General features: G+C 41.8%; 1 protein-coding gene across 2 annotated transcripts; it reads left to right on the forward strand.

The window, feature by feature from the left end:
* The first annotated feature begins 16928 nt into the window (after positions 1-16928).
* MPV17L (MPV17 mitochondrial inner membrane protein like) lies at positions 16929-25539 on the forward strand. Of its 2 annotated transcripts, XM_068523924.1 has the most exons (4): positions 16929-17238; positions 19896-19966; positions 24885-24914; positions 24998-25539. In XM_068523924.1, exons 1-4 carry the CDS (start codon positions 16929-16931, stop codon positions 25175-25177), a joined length of 591 nt encoding a protein of 196 aa, XP_068380025.1. In that variant the 3' UTR covers positions 25178-25539. The 2 variants fall into 2 exon arrangements, with proteins under 2 accessions (XP_068380025.1, XP_068380026.1); XM_068523925.1 differs by lacking the exon at positions 19896-19966.
* The last annotated feature ends 424 nt before the right edge of the window (positions 25540-25963 follow it).

Genomic DNA, 25963 nt, shown 5'->3' on the forward strand with positions numbered 1-25963 from the left:
TTCCTTATTCTTACCTCTAAATGAGGAAAACTGAAATGAACTAGTCTATCACGGTTACAGTCCGTAAAACAATTCACCACTGGAACACCGATGACGTTACAACCGCAAAAACATATCTCTTCTCTCCTGTTTTGGGCGCCTCTCTTCCAAAATCTGTGTAAATGACTGGGTTACATTTTCAGTGTAGTAATTATATTATTTGAGGTCCCTAAACTGTATTAGATAAATTGCCCAGTTATCTTAATAAAATTATTTTCAACCAAAAGAAGCTTTGTGTACAGTGGGAACTACTCAGATCCTCCACAGAGCTCTGCAAACAGAAAAGGATGATAGATTTATGTCTTCCAAGATGTAAAAGTGGAATGTACCTCTTTGAGCTAAATAAGTCACCTTTTCCAACGTGTTATTATCAAGCATTTAGAAAAGTTGAGTTATACCATGAACACCCATATGCCTATCCTACAATGAACATCTACCTGTATTTGCTTTACAAATATGATATTTACATAAGTATCCATCTATCTATCCATCAATACGTTTTATGTTTTGATACATTCCAAAGTTGCAGACATCAGTACGTTTCACCCCTTAACACCTCAGCCTGGGTATCATTAAAAACTCCTGATTTTTAAAGACACCTCCAAGTATCTGGATTATATTAAAAAGTAGATTCTACAAAACAAATACTAGAGAGATGAAACTTACATTTTCTATTTTAAAAGTAGACTTTAAAAGCCAACATGAAGAAAGTGGGAATAATTGGTTCATTCAATATTTATCCAAATGTTTATCGACTGTCATCTTGGACAGTTAGGGGCTAGAAATACAAGATCCTGCCCTTAAGAAAATGCTGTTTAGGGCAGAGGTTTTTACTTTGGGACCCAGGGGGAAGTCTGTGAAACTCCTGAAACTATGCTCTAAATTTTGCATGAGTGCATTTTTCTGGGGAGCATTGCATAGCTTTCAAGATCAAGTTGGGCACACACACACACACACACACACACACACACATACACACACACTCCTGTCAAAAGAAATTAAAACCACTTGCCTTGTAGATAGACAGATATGTAAGCTGATAAATTATAATGTGGCATTCTATGGGCTAGAACAGAGAGATGAGGAAAATATTGTAGGAAGCCAGAACATGAAACCACTCATTGTGGGGACAATTTGGCTTATATGTTCTGATATAGACCTTTCCTGATTAACAGGCAAAAAGCAAACCAAATAAAGGAAGTTTGTGGTTATTTTTCCTTTTGGGTCCACTCACATGATTTTTGTTGTATCCTGAATAATATTTACATACCCATATTGTAGATGTTGTTTTTAAGTCTTTAAGTTTTAGAATCAACCAAATTTCACATACGGAAGATATAGTTATTATTCACCATGGTTATGTAAAAATAATAAATTACCAAAAAGTGGGCAGGAAGAGGCGAGGTGAAGAGGAACGTAAGGAGGATCACTAATGTCCTCAACTTCATTCCAGGAAGTAAGTAGATACTCTCTAAAAGGGCTAAATCAAGGACTTCCCTGGTGGTGCAGTGGTTAAGAATCCACCTGCCAATGCAGGGGACACGGGTTCGAGCCCTGGTCCGCGAAGATCCCACATGCTGCGGAGCAACTAAGCCCATGCACCACAACTACTGAGCCCACATGCCACAGCTACTGAAGCCCGTGCACCTAGAGCCCGTGCTCCGCAACAAGAGAAGCTACCACAATGAGAAGCCCACACACCACAAGGAAGAGCAGCCCCGACTCGCCGCAAATAGAGAAAGCCTGCGCGCAGGGACGAAGACCCAACGCGGGCATAAATAAATAAATAAACAAACAAAAGCATTTAAAACAGTAAATAAAAGGGCTAAATCAAGATTCAAAGTTTTAACTACAATATTTAAAGACATAAATGAAACCTCGGAAGAAATAAAATTAACAAAAATCAGGAGTTGGAGAAGACAGGAAAGCTGATGCAAATGGCAATAAATTTCTCATTTTTATAGTAAGGAGTCAATAGATTCTTTCTGAATTAAGAAACAGGTATAAGGATATTTTTTTACAAAGTAGAAGGTAAAGGCTTTGGAGGAATGGGACTAGGAGTTTGGAGATGAAAGAAAAGAAATGGCAATATTCCATTTTATATTCTTCTGCACTATTTGAATTTTTATCATTTGCATGCATTTTCTCTTATGAATTAAAAAATTTAAATTGCCTGTAAAAAATAGATTTCAATCATTTTTTAATATTTTAAAAATTTGAGAGAGAAGTCTGCAGTCCCTAAAGGCGACTTGAGGTGGCAACCCTGAGACAATTTGTATCCTACCTTACTTCATTAGTTACACCAAGTTCACTAACAATTTTTTTTTAATCTTTCTATTGTTAAAATATAGAAAACAACTTAAAAGAAATGAATTGTCATTGACTAACACCCTATAATCACTAACACCCTATAATCACCATCCTCCCCATGAAAGGAACCTTCTCAGATACTCCATAAGCCCCAAAACAATCCCAGTCCCCTCCCAAGAAAAAATAACCACTTTCCCACATTTATAGTAATCATGCACTTACGTTTTCTTTGTAGTTTTATCACACAAAGATGCATCCCTAAACACTACAACTTAGCTTCATCTTTAAAAACGAAAACAAAGCCCCACCTGAATCTATATCTGTATCTATATCTATATATCTTTTTAGTCTCTTTTAATCTATAGGTTTTCCTACACATTTTTCCTCCTTTGCAATTTATTTGTTGAAGACACCAGATTATCGTTCTAGAATTTCCCTTAGTCTGGGTTTTCCTCTGTTCTCTATATTTCCTGCAAATTGGCAGTTGGACTTAGGCTTAATCAGATTCAGATTTGAAGTTTGGGGAAAAGTATTCAAAGATGGTGTTGCTCTCTTCACCAAGAGGCACATAGTACCTGGTTTTCTCTCTTTTTGTGTTGTTAGCAGGCACTGATATTCTTTAACTTACATTAATTCTGACCTGAATGGGAAGAACTGTGGATTTTCTTATACCATATACATTTTTATATCTGAGGAAGGTTCTTCGAGAGTGTAAGTCCGAGATATGATTTCATATCACCCTACTTTCATTTTTGGTTTTTTTTTAATGTAATTTCAAACTTGTAGGAAAGTTGCCAGAAGAGTACAAAGAATTTTTTAAAACTCTTCACCCAAATTCCCCAAATGTTAATATTTTACCATACTTGCTTCATTGTTCTCTCTCTCTAAATAAATATGTATACACACACATTATTTTTTTTCTGAATCATTTCATAGTCAGTTGCAGATGATGCACTTTGGTTTCTAAATAACTTAGTGTATATTTTCCCCCAAAGAAGGACATCCTCCTTCACAACCACAATACAAGTAATAAAATCAGGAAATTAACATTGACACTATTTCCTCTTTTAAAAAATTTTTATCGAAGTATAGTTGATTTACAATGTTGTGTTTAATTTCTGCTGTACAGCGAAGTGACTCAGTTATACATATATATATTCTTTTTCATATTCTTTTCCATTACAGTTTATCACAGGATATTGAATATAGTTCCCTGTGCTATACAGTAGGACCTTGTTGTTTATCCATCCTATATATAATAGTTTGCATCTGCTAACCCCAAACCCTCAATCCTTCCCTCCCGCCCCCTCCTTCCCTCTTGGCAACCACAAGCCTATTCTCTATATCTATGAGTCTGTTTTTGTTTGGTAGCTAGGTTCATTTGTGTCATATTTTAGACTCCACATATAAGTGTTGTCACTTGCTGTTTGTCTTTCTCTATCTGACTTAATTTGCTTAGTATGATAATCTCTAGGTCCATCCATGTTGCTGCAAATGGCAATATTTCATTCTTTTCAATGGTGGAGTAATATTCCATTGTACCTATATACCACATCTTCTTTATCCATTCATCTGTTGATGGACATTTATGTTGCTTCCATGTCTTGGCTATTGTGAATCGTGCTGCTATGAACATTGGGGTGCATGCATCTTTTTGAATTACACCTTTTTGAATATATTCTCTGGATATATGCCCAGGAGTGGTATTGCTGGATCATATGACAGCTCGGTATTTTTAGTTTTTTGAGGAACCTCCATACTGTTCTCCATAGTGGCTGCCCCAATTTACATTCCCACCAGCAGCGTAAGAAGGTTCACTTTTCTCCATACACTCTCCAGCATTTATTTGAAGACCTTTTTTTTTTTTGTAGTAGTAGCTTTTGTTTTTATTTTATTTTATTTACGTATTTTATTTATTTATTTATTTTGGCTGCATCGGGTCTTAGTTGCAGCGTGCGGTCTCTTTGTTGCAGCGCTCAGGCTTCTCTCTAGTTGTGGCATGCGGGTTTTCTCTCTCTCTAGTTGTGGTGTTCAGGGTCCAGCGCACGTGGGCTCTATAGTTGTGGTGCATGAGTTTTCTCATTGAGGCGCACGAGCTCTGTAGTTGTAGCACATGGGCTTAGTTGCCCCGTGGCATGTAGGATCTTAGTTCCCCGACCAGGGATCAAACCCGTGTCCTCTGCACTGGAAGGCAGATTCTTTACCACTGGACCACCAGGGAAGTCCCTATTTGAAGACTTTTTAATGATGGCCATTCTGACTGGTGTGAGGTGGTACCTCATTGTTGTTTGATACTATTTTCTAATCAATGGACTCTATTCAGGTCTTGACAATTATCCCAGTAAAGTCTGGGAGAGTAAAAGTCTGGAATAGTGTGTTCTGGAGTAGCTCCTCCATCTACCAACATACAGTTGTTGGATTTCCTCAGCACTCAGCCCTAAAGCCCCTTTCTTTCCTTATTCTACACACTCTCATCCTCCATTATTCAAGTAACATCTATACCTGGGCTCTTAAACTGAGAGTCACCTCATTAATGCGTTGTGAAACTAGTTTACTGGGTCATGTTTAGCAATTTTTAGCAAATCAAATGGAATAGAAAACATCAGAGCACATGACATATGGAATAAGAATAATTAGGAAAAACTCCAAATGTCCATCAACAGGTGAAGACATAAATTGTGGTCTGCCCATACAATGGAATGGAATATTACACAGCAATAAAAGGGAACAAACCGCTGATATACAGAATACCATAGAGCAGGGATCAGCAAACTTTTTCTGTCAGGCGCCAGGTAGAAAATATTTTAGGCTTTGCAGACCATTTGGTCTCTGTTGCAACTACTCAACTCTGTGTAGCTTGAACATAGCCATAGATAATACGTAAGGAAATGAATCGTGACCATGTCTCAATAAAACTTTATTTATAGGCACTGAATTTTGAATTTAATATAATTTTCACATCATGAAATATTCTTATTCTGATTTTTTTAAAGTTGTTTGAAAACATAAAGCCATTCTTAGCTCTTGAGCCTTTAAATAAACAGGCAGTGGGCCAGATATGGCCCACAGCCTGTAGTTTGCTGATCCCTGTTACAGATGAATCTCAAAAACATTATGCTGAGTGAAAGAAGCCAAATACAAATTGACACAGATACTGTATGTATACTGTGTGATTCCATTTATATGAAATTCTATACCATGCAAACTCATCTATAATGACAGAAAGCCTAGGGCCAGGGGTCAAAGGGAATTGAGTGCGTAGGGGTGCTAGGGAACTTTTGCAGGTGATAGAAATGTTCTGTATTTTAATTGTAGTGGAGGTTCAGAGGTATACACATTTGTCAAAACCCACTGAACTGTACAAGTAATATGAATGTATTTCACTGTATGTAAAACATACTTCAATAAAGTTGATAAAAGATATCAGAGTGCATCAACTGTAGTAAGGGTAATCATTGTTTCTGAAACTCCTCTTCCAGTTATGTATATATAGATACGTGCAGTGACTGAATTGAACTCATCCTCTTCCACCCCAAATTCCTCAACATTCCTCATCCCAGTAAAGGCACCATCATCCACCCAGTAGTTCAAGCCAGGAACCCTGGTATCTCTCTCTCACACACACAAACTTCCTCTTCCCTAGTCACTTTCAATCACTGTTGCCACCTATACCTCCTAAATATCTCCTAAAGCTGTCTACAAATTTATCTCTGTTGCCACACCTTGAGTACTGCCATTATATAAGTGATCTCTGTAGCCACACAGAACCCAGAGTGTAACTGAGCCTATGGGGCCTTCCCAGGATAGACCCTTCCCCTATATGCTCTGCTGTAGCTCCTCTCTGAAGTACCCAGATAATAGTATCTCATGCATATCTCCAGAGTTTTTCAGATGCTAAAAACCACCACCTTGGGACTTCCCTGGCAGTCCAGTGGTTAAGACTCCGTGCTCCCAATGGAGGGGGCACAGGTTCATCCCTGGATGGGGAACTAATATCCCGCATGCTGAGTGGCATGGCCAAAAACAAAAACCAAAAAACTCACCACCAAATGGAAGAAATTAATTACTTGTTGATCATGAGCACATAGCCCCCAGACCTACTGATGCCCCAGGATAGATATAGATAATTTTAACCCCTGTGACACGTCCCTGCTACCTCACCATCAACGGATCAGAGAACTGTGCACAAGCTGATCACATACCCTGGGATGCCCCTCCTCACTTTGCCTTTAAAAAGGCTTTGCTGAAACCCTGCAAGGAATTCAGGGGTGGGGGGAGGGGGTGGGGGGGCGGACATGAGCCACCCATTCTCCTTGCATGGCCCTGCAATAAACCTTTCTCTGCTCCAAACTCTGACGTTGAGGTTTTTTGGCCTCACTGTGCGTCAGGCACTTGAACTTGTGTTCGGTAACAACAGTAGTCTGTTAAACAGAGAAACTGGATCCTCTGCTTATAAGCCTTCTGTTGATGATAGAATAAAGCATGCATCCTTCACATGGCCCACAAGTGTGGTATGAACCCTTTCTACCTCTTCGGTCTCGGCTGTCATTCTTTGGGAAATGTCTTATGTACATATAGGCACCTATAGGCCCCTATGTCTCTCTTTTAATGTACTTAGCATAACTGTAATTAATTAGTTATTTAATGTCTTCCCCCCAAAAGACTATATAAATGCCATTTCTTCAGAGATGGAGTCTGTCTTTAATGTTATTTTGTCCCCAGTGACTAGCAGGTAGGCTCTAAAAATTATTTGTGGAGTGAATGGATGAATGCATGAATGATGAATCTACATACTGGCACGATGTGCAGATTTTATTCCTAAACATTTCCATTATTTTCAATCTGGTTTTAATGGGTATCACATCTTAAAAAAACTTCACAGTCCAAGTGGCGATTTTACTTCCCAAGTCTAGCCAGGTCAGTGTCTAGGATGCAGTGGGGGTTCAATGAATGAATACTGAATGCATTGATTCAACAAGTACTTTCTGAGAGTCCACTATACACCAGGCAGTATTCTGGGAATAGGGGATACCATGATTAAGAGATTGTCTCTGCATTTGCAGATCTTACATTCTTTTGGAATGGGGTGATAAAAAATGGCTCTATAATATATTAATTTGTTGTAAGTATCATAAGGAAAATTAAGCAGGATAAAAGAATGGAGAGTAAATTATAAATGAATCCATGCCTCAGGCCGTAAATTTGAAATCTTTGTTCTAAAACATTGAAAATATTTGTTCAGTGATAACTAGCTGGAAATAGAAGAAAATTAAGCAAAGCCAACTTACTACCATCAACAATTTACTAATTTTCAAGACCTTGAGGGAGGCGTTTCTGTTGATTTCTGTTACTTAAAGGACTTTTCTTTGATGTTTGAGCACCTCTGGTAATTTACACTCTACCATCATCTAATTATCCCTGGAGCAGGATTGGGTGTGATGTCTTGGAAAATCTGAAGCAGATATGTTAACATTGATACAGCCATATGAAAAAAATTTTTGCTAACATTTTAAACTATGATTTAATTTATGTTTAAGACTTTCTTCTAGGGACTTCCCTGGTGGTCCAGTGGGAAGACTCTGCTCCCAATGCAGGGGGCCTGGGTTCGATCCCTGGTCGGGCGGGAAACTAGATCCCGCATGCATGCTGCAACTGAGAGTTCGCATGCTGCAACTAAAAAAAGATCCCGTATGCTGCAACTAAAGATCCCACATGCCGCAATGAGGATCCTGCAACTAAGACCCAGCACAGCCAAAATTTTAAAAATAAATAAATAAAGAAATAAATAAAATACTTTCTTCTAAGTAGGATTTTAGAGTATACTTAAATTTTAGGTGATGCTGTAAAAAGGTGAAATAGTATAAAAAGGTGATTTCACCTTTCATTTGTTTCAGATTTATTTATATTTTATGAAAGAATTCAGCCTTCTCTAAAACTGTGTACCTCAAAAGAATGAGCAAAGACATTAACAGACGATATAAGAAAAGAAAAACATGTGCAGATGCTCAATTAACATGAAAAAGCGTCAATATTACTAGTGATTAAAAAAATGCAAAATCCAAGTGAATTTTTTTGCCTATTAAATTAACAATTTTTTTTTTTTTTGCTTTTAATAATAACATCTACGGTTTATTAGAGTAGGAGAGAAGAAGTACTCTCATGCATTACTGGTTAAATTTCAAATTGTTATAAACCTTTTATAGGTTTCAATTATAGTCAACTGAATGCAATTTGGCATTCAGTAATAACAACCAAAAAAGCCTAAAATATACGTATCTTTTGTCCGCAAAATTCTGCTCCCAGAAATTTAAACTAAAGACATCAAGTTAAAGACTTTACTATAAGAATGTCATATCAGCATTGTTTATATTGGTGAAACATTTTAAACAATCTGTATATTCAATAATATAATAAAAAATTGGTTAAGTTATGGTAAACTTGGTCAAAACACACCTTCAGAAACAATGATGTAGATAACCTACTTATTGACATGGAAAGATGATATGTAGTTAACTCAAAAAGATATCTAAGAAAATAGCATGTACAACATTAAATAGTACTTGTGCTAGTTATTAATTTGTAATCTCCTGGCTCCAAATCCATTCTTTTTGCCTGCTCTCTAAAAATGGATCTGGGCCCTTTAAATATTTCTCCTTTGCCAGCTGGCACAATGTTAAGTTTTATCAGTAGAGGGCGTGGGAGAGACATTGCAGGAGGAAAGGGGTTTGCTTCCAGGTTCTTGCTGGTGGGCTTCTCCCGTGCCCTGCGAAGCTTCCCCCGGATGTAAGGAAAAACTTACTCCTCCTGTGTCTCCTCTACTCTCGACACCCTACTACAACCCTACTTCACTTCTACCAGATGTGCGGGTTTCCACTCATCAAGCAGTTCTGTAACATCAGCTGGGTGTCCTAAATTTAACTCAATTCTGACACTATCTACCTGGGGAGAGTGTCTGATCTCATAGGTTAGGGTCTCACTCCCACGAGACTTCCTCCCACTTCAGACGCCAATCACAAGTCCAGGTTGTTACCTGTGTTTCTGACCAACTGGATATAAATCAGAGGTTCCCACAGCCTCCTCACTGGGTTCGATTAATTTGCTAGAGTGGCTTACAGAACTCAGAGAAACAGTTTTCTCGCTAGATCACCAGTTTATTATAAAAGGATATAACTCAGGAACAACCAGATGGAAGAGATGCACAGGGCAGGGTATGTGGGAAGGGGTTCGGAGCTTCCATGTCCTCTCTGGGGCCACTCTTCCCCAAATCTCCACACGTTCACCAACCTGGAAGCTCTCTGAACCCCATCATCTTGGGGTTCTATGGAAGCTTCTTTACAAAGGTGCAGTTGATTAAACCCTTGTCCACTGGTGATTGCTTCAATGTCCAGTCCCCAGCCTGCATCCCCAGATGTGGGTGTGGGACTAAAAGTTCCAACCCTCTAATGATGAGATCGGTTTCCCCTGGCAACAAGTCCACCCTTAGAAGCTTTCCAAAAGTTACCGCAATAACATAAATTCAGGTGTGGTTGAAAGGGATTTGCTATGAACAACAAGACACTCCTTTCAGTTCGAGGACTCAGAAGCTATTTCAAGCAGAGTACAAAACTGTGGACCAAATACTACAACAAAATGATGCTCCCATTGCTCTTATCACTCAGGAAATTCCAAGCATTTTAGGAACTCTGTACCAGAAACAGGACACAGACCAAATAAATATTTCTTATTATAAATCACTGTATCAAACCCTGGTACACACTCTGGTGGTTTTGTAGCCGAGTACCTCCAATGAGTTCCCACAACAGTTTACCCTAGAGAGCAGATGTCCAGCGAATTCCACCGGTTGTCAGGGCATTAGAGCAACTGACTTCTTTGTCATTTGGTGAGACAGGGCTGTACCCTCCCAATAAGATCAGGATTTCAGCCCTAGAGGGTAGGGAGGGTTCTTCTTGGGTGTTTTATCTCAGTCCTAGTGGTAGTGGCTGGTCCTTATGTTTGCTATTTCTATACTCTTGAGGGTTCTCTTATTATTCAACCCCTCATCATTCCAATTCCCTGTTAATAATTCTTTATACAGTCGATAATCATTATTTGGTGATTCCATATTTGCAAATTCACCTACTTGCTAAAATTTTTTTGGAACCCCAAAGTCAATACTCCTGATGCTTTTGCCGTCATTTGAAGACATTCACATGCTCAGAGCAGCAAAAAATTTGAATCACCCAGCTTGCACGTTCCCAGCTACAGTCAAACAAGGTGATGCTTGGCCTTTTTGTTGTGTCTCTCATACTGCAAGCAAGTGTCCTTTTCACAGTCTATTCCCACATTTTTTGAGCTTTTTGTCAGGAATTTCACTGTTTTAAATGGCCCTCGAGTTTAGTTCTGCAGTGTTCATAGTAACTTTATAGAATGTACCTACTTCAAGTAATAAGAATCGACTGTATTAAACTTTCCCTGTTCTAATTACAATGTGATTTCTCCCTCCTGATTGGATCATACAGAGTACTAAAATCATCTCTAAACCATTATTCCGCTAATTAGTTATTTCTTCCACATATTAGTAGAGTCACACATTTTCTATAGTAATTGAAGTTTCAGAGGTTCAAAAAAGCATAATTGGAGAAGAAAACTCTCTGAAATTAATTCCACCTTTTATGTGGGAATTCTTAATCATTTGCATATTTGAATATGCAAGATCTTTAAAGCTACCTCTAATGTTGGGTTTTTCATAATTTCAGATTTTTTATTTTATCTCTTCTTTATGTATTTTAGAACTTAAAAAGGTATTTCTTTTCTCAAAGCTTAACAATGAAAAAATTAATGAAATAAATTTAATTGGCTGCTTTATTATCCCACACCAATGTGGGCAGAATAGTTTCTTAAAATAAAGCTGGTGAAAACAGAGTTCCTGAACACTCTACTTCGAATATTTCTTCCAAATGGCACATTTTCAAAGCACCAAGTCAAAGGTGGGATCTCTGATGGCCACCATCCCTCTTAAGAAATCTGTTGCCACATTTTCGTACTCTATTGGGGGCAGGATAGAAGGATGGGGAAGTGTTCCAAACTTCTAAACAAGAGCAAAGGACGGGTACAATTCTCACCTTAGTACTTTGTTTTAGTTCCAATGTTAAGATGGTCTGAAAATGACCATATGAAACCAAGCACCTTTCACATAATTGGTGCCAACGTCAAGGGCATAAGAGTTGCCTAGGTCATAGAGGCAGAATTCTTAGGCATGGTTTTTCCACAGCAGAGCTGAAATGTAATGATTTCATGAAAGAATTGTTTAATATCATTTCTGTTAACAGGAAAAATTAAGGCTCTGGTGGGAACCAGGCTTGTATCTTCTTTCCAGTAACCTCCCCTCCTGACCTTTTCCAGCTGAGCACCCATTCTTTCTCTCCCGTGCACATTCAGATAGGGAGTCAGCAGTGGTGGTGCCTCCTACCCCCACCTCCATCATTTCAATCCCACCCACTGGAACTCATCCAAATAAAAATAATTTTTGAAAAAGAAAATCATATTAACATTTGCATAAAGCATAGCTCTTTTTATTCATCTGTAGCCACACTAAACAAAAACCTTGTGTTTACTGGGCATGCCCAGCTTCAAATCAAAGTACCCTCTTCCATTCAGATCAAAGCTGGAGAAATTCCATTAAGAATGAAGTGTTCTGGAATGAAGGGGTGGGTGGGTGAGAAAATCTTGAAAGAAGGAGGATTAGATAAGGCTTTTTATTGCCAACCTCACTTCAGGTGACAAGGAGGAAGACAGTTGCTTCAGTTTCTGGCTCTGTACTCACACCCTCAGAGACAATTGATATCTCAGAGGTGATATTGAAGGGGCTGGAGGAACTTCCATGACCTTTTTTGAAGGTCATGACTGTTTTTGAAGCTGATTGCTTCCTCCGTTCATTGGAAAACAGACCTATTGGTCTTGGAGCCTGTTAAGAGTAGTAGCCTTTTGTTTGTCAGTAGAAATTTCCAGATTAGCAAGAGAAAGTAGAAGATTTTAGACACTGCAGCCCACTTGGTGGTTCTTATTAAGCCCCCGTTCATTTAAATAAAATGAAATAATAATGGTTACAAATAAGCTTCATTGTAATCATCTTAATGTATGTTTAATGTGATCCTTAGTTGTGAATTGAAGCTCAGTTCCCACATCAGTACTTTATTCCCTGCTGAAAAAGCTCTTAACAAAACACCTTGTTTCCGTTTTAACACAGAACTATGTTCTCTGGTTATCCCCCAGTGTTCAGAGATATTAATGTCGCATAAATGTGTTGTCTCATTATTGCCAGAGGGCTCTGAATCACAGCTTGCACAGATGATGAAGCATCAATGTAATGAATTAATCTTAGAGCATCTCTTCCCTTTGAAGGCCAAGCAGGTTCTTTAGCATCTTTACTGAATTAGATTGTCTTTAACTACTGCATTTTTTGTTGCTTTTAAGAAGAGACAAATATACAACAATAGTCGTAAAACCATCTCAGCCTTCGAAGTATTCATTTCTCTTTCTTTCAATTCCCATTAAGTAAATACATTGAGCTGCTTGATAAAGATCACCATAGATTTTGGAGGATATTTGCCTCTACAGATTGTTACCAATCCCCAGCCTCACTGGCTTTCTGTGAGGAGAAAATGAATTCATGTAGTAAAGTGCTTAGTAGAAAATTGACACCTGCAGTGGGCTCTCCATAAATGTCAGTCCCATCCCTTTGGGGTTGCCAAATTTAGCAAAATAAATTTAAAAAATACAGGATGCCCTTGGGACTCCCCTGGTGGTCCAGTGGTTAGGATTCGAAGCTTTCACTGCAGGGGGCATGGGTTTGCGCCCTAGTCAGGGAACTAAAATCCTGCATGCTGTGAGGCCAAAAAAAAAAAAAAAAAGAAAAATATAGGATGCCCAATTCACTTCAAATTTCAGATGAACAGTGAAAATTTTTTTAGTGTGCCCCAAATATTGCACTGGGACATACTTACACCAAGAAGTTATTCTTTGTTCATAGGAAATTCAAAGTTAACTTGGCACCCTATATTTTACCTGGAAACCCTAATCCCTCCCCCCACCCTACTTGCCTGCAATTTTCTCCAATTTTGCTCTATTTTTCTCTCTAAAAACTTGGGTTAAGGGAATTGTGTAGGAATCATTAGGGAGATTTTCTTTTTTTCATAATGAAGACCACAATTTTCTCTAATCTAGGCAGGAATTAGTTTTTTTGGGTTTTTTTTTAAGCACTGCAAATACAAATCCTTCCCACAAGCCCATAGTTTAGTGCCTGGCACATAACTGTGCTCAATGAATATTGATCAACTGAATGAATGAATGAAAGATTGCCTGGAAAAACCGATGGTCCTGATCTCAGTGTGCTGAGAAATGGGTAGTTTGATTTCAGCTAATGTGATCAATTGCTGTTAGAGGAGATCAAAAGGATTACAGAGAAGAAAGGCACGAATAATGGCCCTCCAAAGATGTCCATGTCTTAATCCACAAAACCTGTGAATATGCTATTTTACATGGCAAAAGGGACTTTATAGATGACTCTTAAGATAAGGATCTTGAGACATGGAAATTACCCTGCATTATCCAGGTAGGCTGAATGTAATCATAAGGGTCCTTCTAAGAGGGAGGGCAGGTGGGTCAGAGTCAGAAAAGACTATGTGACAATGGAAAGACAGAGAGAGAGATTGGAAGATGCTATGCTGCTGACTTTGAAGAAAGGGGCCATCCAGGAATGCCAGGGGGCCTCTAGAAGCTGGAAAAGGCAAGGAGATGGATTCTCTTCTAGGGCCTCTGGAGGGAATGCAGCCCATGGACCCTTTTTTTTTTTCTTGGGCTGCGCTGCATAGCATGTAGGATCTTAGTTCCCCAACCAGGGATCCCTGCAGTGGAAGCGTGGAGTCTTAACAACTGGACTGCCAGGGAAGTCCCCATGGACCCATTTTAGACTTCTGACCTCCAAACCTCTGAGGACAACAAATTTGTGGCAACTTGTCACAGCAACAATGGGAAAATAATACAAGGGGAATGAATGTAAGTAATAAACAAAGAAAGGTGCGCGCTAGGAGGCTGCTTAGCTGGGACAAGTCTGACAGAAAGATTTGCTTGGGACCAGTAACAAGCACAAGGAGAGGGGAGGGATGAGAATCAGCATGTGGGCAGATAGAAAGGGTCAAAGAACACAGAAATTGGCAGATTCCCAAGAACTGAAGAGAATGGGTGTATTAATCTGCCCTAGGGTTGTCAGAACAAAATACCACAGACAAAGTGGGTTAAAAAATGTATTTTCTCCAGTTCTCCGGGCTAGAAGTCCAAGGTCAAGGTGTCAGCTGGTTTGGTTTCTTCTGAGGCCTCTCCCCTTGGCTTGCAGGTGGCCTCCCTCTCACCATGTCCTCACATGATCTTTCCTCTGTGCATGCACTGCCCTCGTGTCTCTTTGTGTGTCCAAATTTCCTCTTCTTATTAGGACACCAGTCAGATTGGATTAGGGTCCATCCTAAGGGCCTCATTAAAAAAATTTTTTTTAAATTAATTAATTAATTAATTTTTGGCTGCGTTGGGTCTTCGTTGCTGCGTGCAGTTTTTCTCTAGTTGCGGCGAGGGGGGGCTACTCTTCTTTGCGGTGCGCAGGCTTCTCATTGAGGTGGCTTCTCTTGTTGTGGAACATGGGCTCTAGGTGCGAGGGCTTCGGTAGTTGTGGCACACGGGCTCAGTAGTTGTGGCTTGCAGGCTCTAGAGCACAGGCTCAGTAGTTGTGGTGCAGGGGATTAGTTGCTCCATGGCATGTGGGTTCTTCCTGGACCAGGGCTTGAACCCGTGTCCCCTGCATTGGCAGGTGGATTCTTAACCACTGCACCACCAGGGAAGTCCCAGGGCCTCATTTTTAACTTAATCACCTCTTTAAAGGTCTTATCTCCAAATACAGTCATATTCTGAGGTACCGGGTGTTAGGGCTTCAACATATGAATTTTGGAGGGACACAATGCAGCCCATAACAATAAGGTTGACAAACTGAGGAACAATCTACAATATAACTGATTAGTGCCCCAGATTGGAGACTAAGGTGATCTATGACAATTCAATACAAGGCAAAGTGATCCAGAATTGAAAGCCAGTCCTTGAAAAAGGACTTTAGTGGGACAATTGGCAATAGTTTGAATAAGGTCTGTAGATTGGGTAGCAGTATTACATCAGTCATTCTGAAAATTGTACTATGGTTATGTAAGATGTCAATATTTGGGGAAGCTTGGTTGAAGAATATATGGGAACTCTGTACTATTTTTGCAAGTTTTCAGAAAGTCTGGAATTATTTCAAAATGAAAAGTTAAAAATCAAAAAATTAATAATTAACTAAAATAGGGTAAACAAATAGAAGAGAGAGGGAGAAAATGAGAATGGAATTGGGTGTGACAATGAAGGAAGGAAAAATAGAGGAAAAGAAGCAAAGAGAAACTGATTTCCATGGGGTCAGAGGTTACATCTGCTGTTTGGGTTTCCAGTGACCCCCTGCTTCTGGGAGCTCAGCGTATGATTTGGGAGGTAATATTGAGGCACAGACTCTGAAGAGAAGGCAGTAGCCCCATTGAATCCCACCTCACATTCATGAAAGGCCTCAAAGTTTAACTTCTGACGTTGTCTCCAAAGACTGTTACATAGTCAGTGTGTGTGTCGAAAGTGTGAATTCCTTGTATGTTAAGACATTTAAAATACACTGCCATCTTGGTAACTGAGTTTTGGTATTCCCCCCACACCACTTTTTTTCCCCAATTTTCCCCTTCTTTTTTAACCTTTTTTGGTTCGTTTTGAGATATAATTCACATACCATACAATTCACCATTTTAAAGTGTAATTAGGGACTTCCCTGGTGGCGCAGTGGTTAAGAATCCGCCTGCCAATGCAGGGGACACGGGTTCCAGCTCTGGTCCGCAGAGCAACTAAGCCCGTGGGCCACAACTACTGAGCCCACGCGCCACAACTACTGAAGCCCGTGAGCCTAGAGCCGGTGCTCCCCAACAAGAGAAGCCACCGCAAGGAGAAGCCCGCGCACCACAACGAAGAGTAGCCCCCTCTCGCCGCAACTAGAGAAAGCCTGCGCGCAGCAACGAAGACCCAAAGCAGCCAAAAATAAATAAATATTTTTTTTTAAAAAAAGTGTCATTAATGGTTTTCCGTGCAACCGTTACCACTATCTAATTATACAATAGTTCATCACCCCAAAAAAGAATCCCACACCCGGTTAGCAGTCACTTCGCATCCCCCCCCCATCGCCCAGCCCCTGAAGTCTGTAAGGATTTGCCTCTCTGGACATGACTTGTAAGGGGATCATGCATATGCGGACCAGCAGTATTTCAAAAGCTCAGCCTCCAGGATCGCCAGTGGCCACGGGATTGGTCGGTGCAGTTGGGTGTGCGCGGGGCGCCCAATCGCCTTCGAGCGTGGAGAGGAGGCAGGTGCAGGTGGCGGGAGGCGGTGCGCCGGGGTCTGGGGGCAGAGGGCGGAGGCCGGGGCGTAGGGGGCAGGGGGCGGTGGGCGTGGCCCGGAGCTGGCGGCGGTCGCTGGCCGGCGCCCAGAGCACGGGCATGGCGGGCTGGGGGCGGGAGGTCTTGCGCACCGCCCGGCGCTACCCTTGGCCCACGAACGTGCTGCTCTACGCCGCGCTCTTCTCAGCCGGCGACGCGCTGCAGCAGCGGCTGCGGGGCGGCCCTGCCGACTGGCGGCAGACGCGGCACGTGGCCACCGTGGCCGTGGCCTTCCACGCAAACTTCAACTACGTGTGGCTGCGCCTGCTGGAGCGCGTGCTGCCGGGGCGCGCGCCGCGCGCCGTCCTGGCCAAGGTGCTGTGCGACCAGGCGTTCGGCGGGCCGGTGTACGTCTCTGCCTTCTACTTCGGTGAGTAGCCGGGCCAGGCACCTGGGGGCCGGAACTGGGGGACGGAGGCGGATACGGAATTGGGGGACGAGAGGCAGGGGTCGGGGTTTCAAGGGGCTGGGACCGGGCAGGAGCCTGTGGCTCTGGGGGCCGGGGACCGGGGCTGGAGTCCTGGGGTGGGGGCCAGGGTTCAGGGGACTGGGAGGGTCTGGACGAGGGCCGGAGGTCGAGGTGCGAGGGTCGAGAAGTCTGGGGACCGTGGATTAACAGGATTGAGGGGAAAGAAATTGAGGGGCGGTTGCCGGAGAGGCCAGGGATCAGGGGGCCAGGGTCGCAGTTCGGACGCTGGGTTGCCCGTAGTCTGGGGCTGGAGGTTTCAGGGGGCCTGGGGCGTACGTAGGCTGGAAGTGGGGAGGCAGGGCTGGGGATCCATTTTCCCCTGATAAAGGTCCACGGGAACGTCGAGGAGACCCCAGCTTGCTACCATGTCAGCTGTGAGCCCCGTGACCACGTTGTGGGGCAGGGCTGGTCCTGCTCCTGGGAAGATCCACCCGGGGGCTAGGGGCCTCCTTTCCAACATACAAACAAAAGGTGAGGGGATTCAGGATGGTGCGGGCAGAGCCGGTGGCATCTAAGGTGCGGCCCGGTTCCCCTCAAAATGTGTGCTCAGGGCGGTAGTCCTGCTTTTGTAACAAGATTTCCCTGAAGGGGGTCCCGTCCCCATATCAAAACCCACAGAAAATGTCAGGAGACCTCGGACCCCTGCCATGAGAGGTCTCTGTACCTGTGAGGGTCTGGGGCGCCCCCTCCTCAAAAAGTCCACCCTGGAGCCTGAGGGCCTGACTTTGGGAACCTTTCTTAGCACCCTAAATTCTAAAAACAATGGCAAGGGCTCTGTGGCCTTCATCTTCATAGCGTTTTCTATTGCTTGGAAGGGAGTGGGCAGGGGAGGGGCACCCAATCCCCTAAGAAAATTCAAGGGTCCTGGGCCTGGCCTTGGCATTGGGGATCACAGATCCCCCAACGGGTCTTGTCAGTGGCTGTTGGTGCTTTCTTCTAAACCGTGTTGAAGTGGTCAAGTCACCACTTTGAAGGAACCTACACTGCCCCATGGATCTTATTTTGGGGGCCAGAGTCACAAACTCCACAGGAAACATGCCTGATGCAGTGCCAACCGCATGGCCCATGGGGTCAGTGAGGTCAGGGGATAGAGGACCTGAGAGCAGGAGCTGCCTGATTTATCAGAAGATCTGTGCCTGATCCCAGCGCGACTTCCAGGCCAGATTGGCAGACAGGTTCCTCATGCCTGTTACTGCAGTGCCCTTGTACTCTGGTGATGGGATGGAAGGTTGGGGGCTGTTGGTGTTTGGGAGTCAGATTCCTATCTAATCCTCAGACAACCCAGTGAGGCAGGTATTGTTATTCCCATGTTACAGACAGGGAAACTGAGGCTCAAAGGGATTAAACGACCTGCCCGAAAGCAACACAATCCATGTCATGGTCTTCATCTCCCTGAGGGATGTCAGCGTTCCTGAAACCAGAAAGATGCTGCAGTCACAGGGCTGCTGGGGCCTGTGGTTCAAGCCCGAGGCCCCTGAAACCGATTCCTGCCCACATTGCTTCTTTGTTTTGCATTTCAGATTTCTGGGCCCTGTTTCCCTCTCCTCATGTTAAACTGAAGGGGGAATGGTGGGAAGGGGGTGGGTTGGATGTTTGTTCAAGGCACCTCAGACTTGGAAATTGCCTGTATCAGATGATCCTTTGTGCTGGGGCTGCCTTGGGAGCTAGAATAGTTGTGATTAAAAGGTCTGGCTCGGAATCCACACCTGGGTTAGACTTGGATTACTGTCAACCTCTCTGAGCTCTTTTCCTCCTCTGCAACTCGACCATCCTTAGCTGCGGGTTAGGAGGGTCAGATGAAAGAAAACACATCAAGTGCTTAGCCCTTAATTAGTGCTGGGTAAGTGGAATACTATTACCAATATTGGGCTCGGTTTTCTTACTGGTCCTGTTCTAAGAATCCCCTGCAATTGACTAAAAAGATTTTATTTCCCCTTCTTCCTAATCAGAGTTGGGGGAGACTTTTTAAAGCATTCTCATTTTCACACCTTTCCTAAATTAGGAGGGTTTTGTCCTTGTTCCCTGACTTCCTTTTCAGGGTTGTTGAACATCAAAGTTTTCCAGATGTTTTTAGGAAGTCTGAACTGGTGTTCTGCTTTCAAATCCCGTTTAGAAAGCCTCTTAGATGGGAAATCTGTAGTTGCTAGAATACCCAGAGTCTGGCAGCCTTTTTGTAAAAGAAGGAAATTAAATTTTTAAAATTTTAAACATTTCACAAAATGTTTTGAAGGGAGAGAAGAAAAGCCACCAGTAGTCCCACCACGCTAACACTGAGGTTTTTGTGAATTCTCTAACAGCTTTTTTAAAAAAATAATCATTCTGCTATAACTCGGTACCCTGCTATTCTCACTTCATATTTATCATCACTTTAAAATTTACCTGACTTTAGAATGGAGATTATCTTTTGTTTTCACTGTTGGGTCAGACGGAACATACTGAGTGAGTGATAGTGGTGGTTACCTTGCATATTGGAATAGAAAACTTGAACATGAACTGTTATACAGTATTCTTCGTGTTAAATCTTTTAAAATTCTTTTGGTGTGTGTTTTTTCAAATAGGTATGAGTATTCTCCAGGAAAAGGATGACATATTTTTGGACCTGAGACAGAAATTCTGGAATACGTATAAGGTAAGACAGACTTTTGAAAATATGACCAGGATCTTTTTGTATCTATTTAACATTAAATACATTTAAATAAAAATATTCTTAAATTAGGGCTCCAGTTGGTTGGTACAGGGTACTATATTTTGACAGATCTTAAATTTGTTTTGATAGTTGAATGAGAAGCTTTAAGAGTGTCTATATGTGAGTGTCTCTGAATTTTAGTCAATGTTCACAACGATTTCTGACATTCTTATATTTATTCTTGTTAGTGATCACAGTGATTTTTTTTGGAGCCAAAGAGGTTATTGCAAAATAGGAATAGTAGAATGTGAGTGGCTTCATGGAATCATTCTCACATTTAGAGCTGATGTTTCCAAGTGTGCATTCTGCTGAGTCCCTATGAAAGGAACCTTCTTTTTTTTTTTTTTTAATTAATTAATTAATTAATTAATTTTTGGCTGTGTTGGGTCTTCATTGCTGCATGCGGGCTTTCTCTAGTTGCGGCGAGTGGGGGCTACTCCTCATTGCGGTGTGCGGGCCTCTCATCGCGATGGCCTCTCTTGTTGCAGAACACGGGCTCTAGGCACGCGGGCCTCAGCAGTTGTTGCATGCGGGCTCAGCAGCTGCGGCTCGTGGGCTCCAGAGCGCAGGCTCAGCAGTTGTGGCACATGGGCTTAATTGCTCCACGGCATGTGGGATCTTCCTGGGCCAGGGCTCGAACCTGTGTCTCCTGCATTGGCAGGCAGATTCCCAACCACTGTGCCACCAGGGAAGCCCTGAAAGGAACCTTCTTGACATCACAAAGGTATTTACAGAAAAGGAAGATGTTTCCCAGGGTTATCCTGAGGCTGGAATCAAGTTACCTCTTGTCCTGTTTGCTCAGTACAAATATATATATACTCCAATCCCACAAATATCTATTCATTTATTCAATGAAGATTTATTGAGCAGTGTCCTCAAGACCTGGCAAAGTCAGGGATGCTTTCCATCTCTGGCCTAGTGTGATTCTATTAATGACAATGTTTGATTCTATTTGATTCTATTAATGACAATGAGGTGAATTTTCAGGATTCCAGAATATACACAGCCTTGTCTAGGGCTCCACATCTACTTAATTCCTGATCAAAAGCAGTGCCAAGCCACCCCCAGCCATCCCGCCACCCTCACCCACACCGCCAGCATCTTCTGTTGAACTATTCTGAGCACGAGAACCATTATCACCCGCTTGGTGGTTGAAGGCAGATGACAGGGAGGGTGGAAGCCACATGCTGCCGAGCCCTTCCGGGGGGAAAGCATTCAGAACTCTTGTTACTTCTCTTGAGGCAAAAATTATAGGCCCATGGTGACATCCAAATATGATTTTCTTCTGCTTTACTTTGGAAAAGGAACAAGTTTGCCCATGATGTCATAGATCTCATGGAGATAGGTACATCTGACATTTATACATTTATACGAAGAGCAAACCAAGCAGAGTTGTAAAAGAAAGGGGCTTTGACCAAGGATTTGCAGATATTTCAGATTCTCCTTCTTTAATGAAGACATACAGGCTATCTTCATTGGGTAGAAACGTGGCGGCTTTTACACACCTTTTTAAAAACAGTGGTTCTGGGACTTCCCTGGTGGTCTAGCGATTAAGACTCTGCATTCCCAGTGCAGGGGGCCCAGGTTCGATCCCTGGTCAGGGAACTAGATTCCACATGCTGCAACTAAAGATCCTGCACGCGGCAACGAAGATCCTGGATGCTGCAACTAAGGCCCGGTACGGCCAAATAAATAAATAAATATTTTTTTTAAAAAAAGCAAAACACAACAAAAACAGTGGTTCCAAATGAGTCAGTTGTATCCATGCCCTTGAGAAGAAAGAGGGTACCGGCAGTCTGATGCCCAGCACCATTTGGGGACTTTCCTGAAGATCTCGCATAACAAGAAACTATCTGCTAGGCATTGCGCTAGGTGTTAGCGGAAGATAACACAAAGCATATATATAAATATATATATAGAGAGATATACACACACACACATTGCTACTGTCTTTAAGGGACTTACAATGTAGTGGGGTAGATTGACAAGTGAATAGACAAACATTAACCTCGGAGCCACGAGCGTTGCTCAGAGCATGGAAACGGGTACTTAGCACAGCATGGAGATGTAGGGGTGCGGCTCAAGGAAAGCTTCCGGGGGCAGGTTATGCCTGAGCGGAGTCTTAAAGAACTCAGGGGAGTTAGGCGGATACCTGGGGCCTTTCCAGGGGCAGAAGGAGCCGAGTAAGGAATGCATAAAACACTGTGGTGAACCTGTAAGGGAGAAACTACAAGGGATGCTATTCATAGAATATTAAATATGAATTGAGGAGCAACTGCAAATGACTTTGGATCTTGGAAGGTGTTGAAGGCCATGCCAAGGATCTTGAACTTAAGTAATTACTGGCAAGGGAGACCAGTTAGGGGGTTATTGTGACCAAGTTCACGTAAGAAATCATGAAGCAGTGGGCAGAGGAAGGATTTCAAAAATACTTAGGAGATAGAATTGGTAGGTCTTGATGATGGATTGGAAGTAGGGTTGATGGGCAAGGACACATCTACGGTGACCCATCCGCATTTACTGGGTAGCACACAGCATTCTGTAAGCAAGAGCCCACTTTTCTCTCCCAGTTATTTGCTTATTTCTCTGTTATCAGTAGGGACTCAGGGATTCCCATTTTATCGATGGTTTATAATTCATTGCTGTGTTTAATTATTTTTGGTGTGCAAATGTCCCAGACTTGGCCAGTGAGAGTTGCTTCAAGCTGGCTCCTATGTCCTTGTGATACCCCCCCCATCTTTTTTTTATTTTAAGCCACTTTCTTACTTTATATCATAAAGATAGATGTTCTCGGCTCGTCTTGTACCTTGTACCTTGTACCTCCCCTACTCTGGCCGTGGAATCAACCATTTCTTTGAGGAGTCCTTTTTCCTTTTTGTGGGGAATGGCATGGGAGACCAAGATCTGCACACTGAGTGATGCTACATTCTGAAGAAAAAAAATTGCCATAAGAAGTGAAGCCATGTTTGGATGGGTTTTTCCTAAAGTAGTAAATTCTTTTTTTTTAAAAATAAATTTATTTATTTATTCATTTATTTAATTTTTGGCTGTATTGGGTCTTTGCTGCTGCACGCGGTTTTCTCTAGTTGCTGAGAGCGGGGACTACTCTTTGCTGCGGTGCGCGGGCTTCTCATTGCGGTGGCTTCTCTTGTTGCAGAGCACGGGCTCTAGGCACGTGGGCTTCAGTAGTTGTGGCTCGCGGACTCTAGAGCGCAGGCTCAGTAGCTGTGGTACACGGGCTTAGTTGCTCCACGGCATGTGGGATCTTCCCGGACCAGGGCTCGAACCCGTGTCCCCTGCATTGGCAGGCAGATTCTTAACCACTGCACCACCAGGGAAGCCGCTAAAGTAGTAAATTCTTAAATGAGTATACACTTTAAACTTTAAATAGCTTTCATTGCAACAGTTTATTATAGAAACTTTAGAAAATAAAAATTAGTAAAAAAAAAGAAAAAATAATACCATCTTTATATTACTAGTGTAATACCATTTGTAAGGACTATTTTAAAAACCTCTAGGGCTTCCCTGGTGGCGCAGTGGTTGAGAATCTGCCTGCCAATGCAGGGGACACGGAGTTGAGCCCTGGTCTGGGAAGATCCCACATGCCGCGGAGCAACTAGGCCCGTGAGCCACAATTACTGAGCCTGAGCGTCTGGAGCCTGGGCTCCACAACAAGAGAGGCCACGACAGTGAGAGGCCCGTGCACCGCGATGAAGAGTGGCCCCCGCTTGCCGCAACTAGAGAAAGCCCTCGCACAGAAACGAAGACCCAACACAGCCAAAAATAAAACAAAACAAAACAAAACAAAACAAAAACCTCTAGCTTTTTTTTTTAAGATGTAATTTACATACCAAGATCTCTATCTTTAAAAAAAATCCATAATGATGACTCTTTTGTCAGAATGAACAGGTTAAAGCCTGTTAAAATAAATCCATCTTTTTTTTTTTTTGGCCGCACCACATGGCTTGCAGGATCTTAGTTCCCTGACCAGGGATCAAACCTGGGCCCCACCAGTGAAAGCCTGGAGTCCTAACCCCTGGACCACCAGGGAATTCCCACAAATAAATACATCTTAAAAGCTAAACTTATTCTGTAGCATGAAGTAGTTAGAATATATTATTATCAAATCACCATAAAGAACAGTTTAGTCTAGAGTTTTAAAAATTCATTGATGATCCTGTATTTTATCAATATTTCCCTTGGGCAAACAGGAAAATTGCAATATATAAATATGTGTTGTGAACTTCCCTGGTGGCTCAGTGGTTAAGAACCTGCCTGCCAATGCAGGGGACGCGGGTTTGAGCCCTCGTCTGGGAAGATCCCACATGCCACAGAGCGAGTAAGTCCGTGAGCCACAACTGTTGAGCCTGCATGCCACAACTACTGAAGTCTGCGCGCCTAGAGCCCGTGCTCCACAGCAAGAGAAGCCACCGTAATGAGAAGCCCGCGCACCACAACAAAGAGTAGCCCTCCCTCGCCTCAACTAGAGCAAGCCCGCATGCAGCAACAAAGACCCAACACAGCCAAAAATAAAATATAAATAAATTTAAATAAATAAATATGTGTTGTTATTTTGAAAGCAGTTGTCTTCCAGAATTGGTACTGATTCAGGTAGACTTTTTATTGTAAATTTGTGAATATAATAAAAATCTTTATTCTTGTGCCTAACAGCTGTTTGTACAACTCCTTACCCTCTTCCACTCAAGAGACCATAAGTAGTCTAATTTAATCTGCTTAGTCTGAAATATAATACCACGTCCACATTCCACCTGCCTGGTGTTTCTTAATGCTTTATAGAACGTACTGTGTGATTGTTTTGTGCGATTAAAAAGCATCCTAATAAAGTTTTTCTTTATTCCAGAGTGGTCTGATGTACTGGCCTTTTGTACAGGTGAGTTTCAAACTACTTAGAATGCTAACTCATGGGTCTGGTTTATATGGAGCCCTAAAAGACTCTCTCTCTCTCTGTTATAGCTGACCAACTTCAGCCTCGTTCCTGTTCACTGGAGAACAGCTTACACTGGGCTCTGTGGTTTTCTGTGGGCCACTTTCCTCTGCTTTTCACAACAGGGTGGTGATGGTACCTTGAAGTCAGCTTTTACTTTCCTTTGTATAAAGGGAACAAACGAAGTTGAAAGACCCCCAGAGAAATGACAAGTCAAGAACTCCCTGAAATTGACTAATTTTTTTCCCTTAAATGCAGAGGATTGCCTGCAGATGAAGTACCCTGCTTACCAGTTATGTGCTCCATCTTGAAGAATTACTATTCTGTAGACCCGATTGTTTTTTAATTAGCAATGATAACTTTCAATTTTATTCAAATCTCCTTTTTTTTCATTCTAATCCAAAAGTATTATTGATACTTCTCTAGTATTTTCACTTCCCTAATACTTTGGTTAATATCAATAACAGTGGCAAAATGGCAATTTATAATCGTTACTATTTCTGGTCTAATATTTTATTGCCAGTTGATTTAAGGAACTTCCATTTTGATTGTATACATTTCTCTTCTAAAATCTCAGGTTATCTCTTAAACACTTTTGGATCAGATTACCTTTTATACCAAAAATAGTCCTTATAGTTAATTTCTGTTTACACAGAATTCAATCAGGAAGATTGAATAACCAGATTTTCCCCTAAAATGCTGTATAATAATTTATTGTTATGCTAATATTAAAGTTCTGCAAGTACGTTTTATGTAAAAAAATATGTGCGCAGTGTATGATTAGTGTTCTGTATAGAGTGTATTTTACTGATGTCTTCTACTTTTATACTTTTTAATTATTTTTTTAGTTAATGTTTTTTAGTTTTCAGCATAGTCACTTGGCTAAATATCCCATTTCCTAGATATATGAAATATATAAAATATTTGGCTTTTAAAAAAAATATATTGAGTGAAGTTTCTAAAAAAAATTAATAAGTTTTCTTCTGGAAGGAAGA

The sequence above is a fragment of the Eschrichtius robustus genome, chromosome 16, assembly GCF_028021215.1.
Source record: "Eschrichtius robustus isolate mEscRob2 chromosome 16, mEscRob2.pri, whole genome shotgun sequence".
NCBI classification, from domain to species: Eukaryota; Metazoa; Chordata; class Mammalia; order Artiodactyla; family Eschrichtiidae; genus Eschrichtius; species Eschrichtius robustus.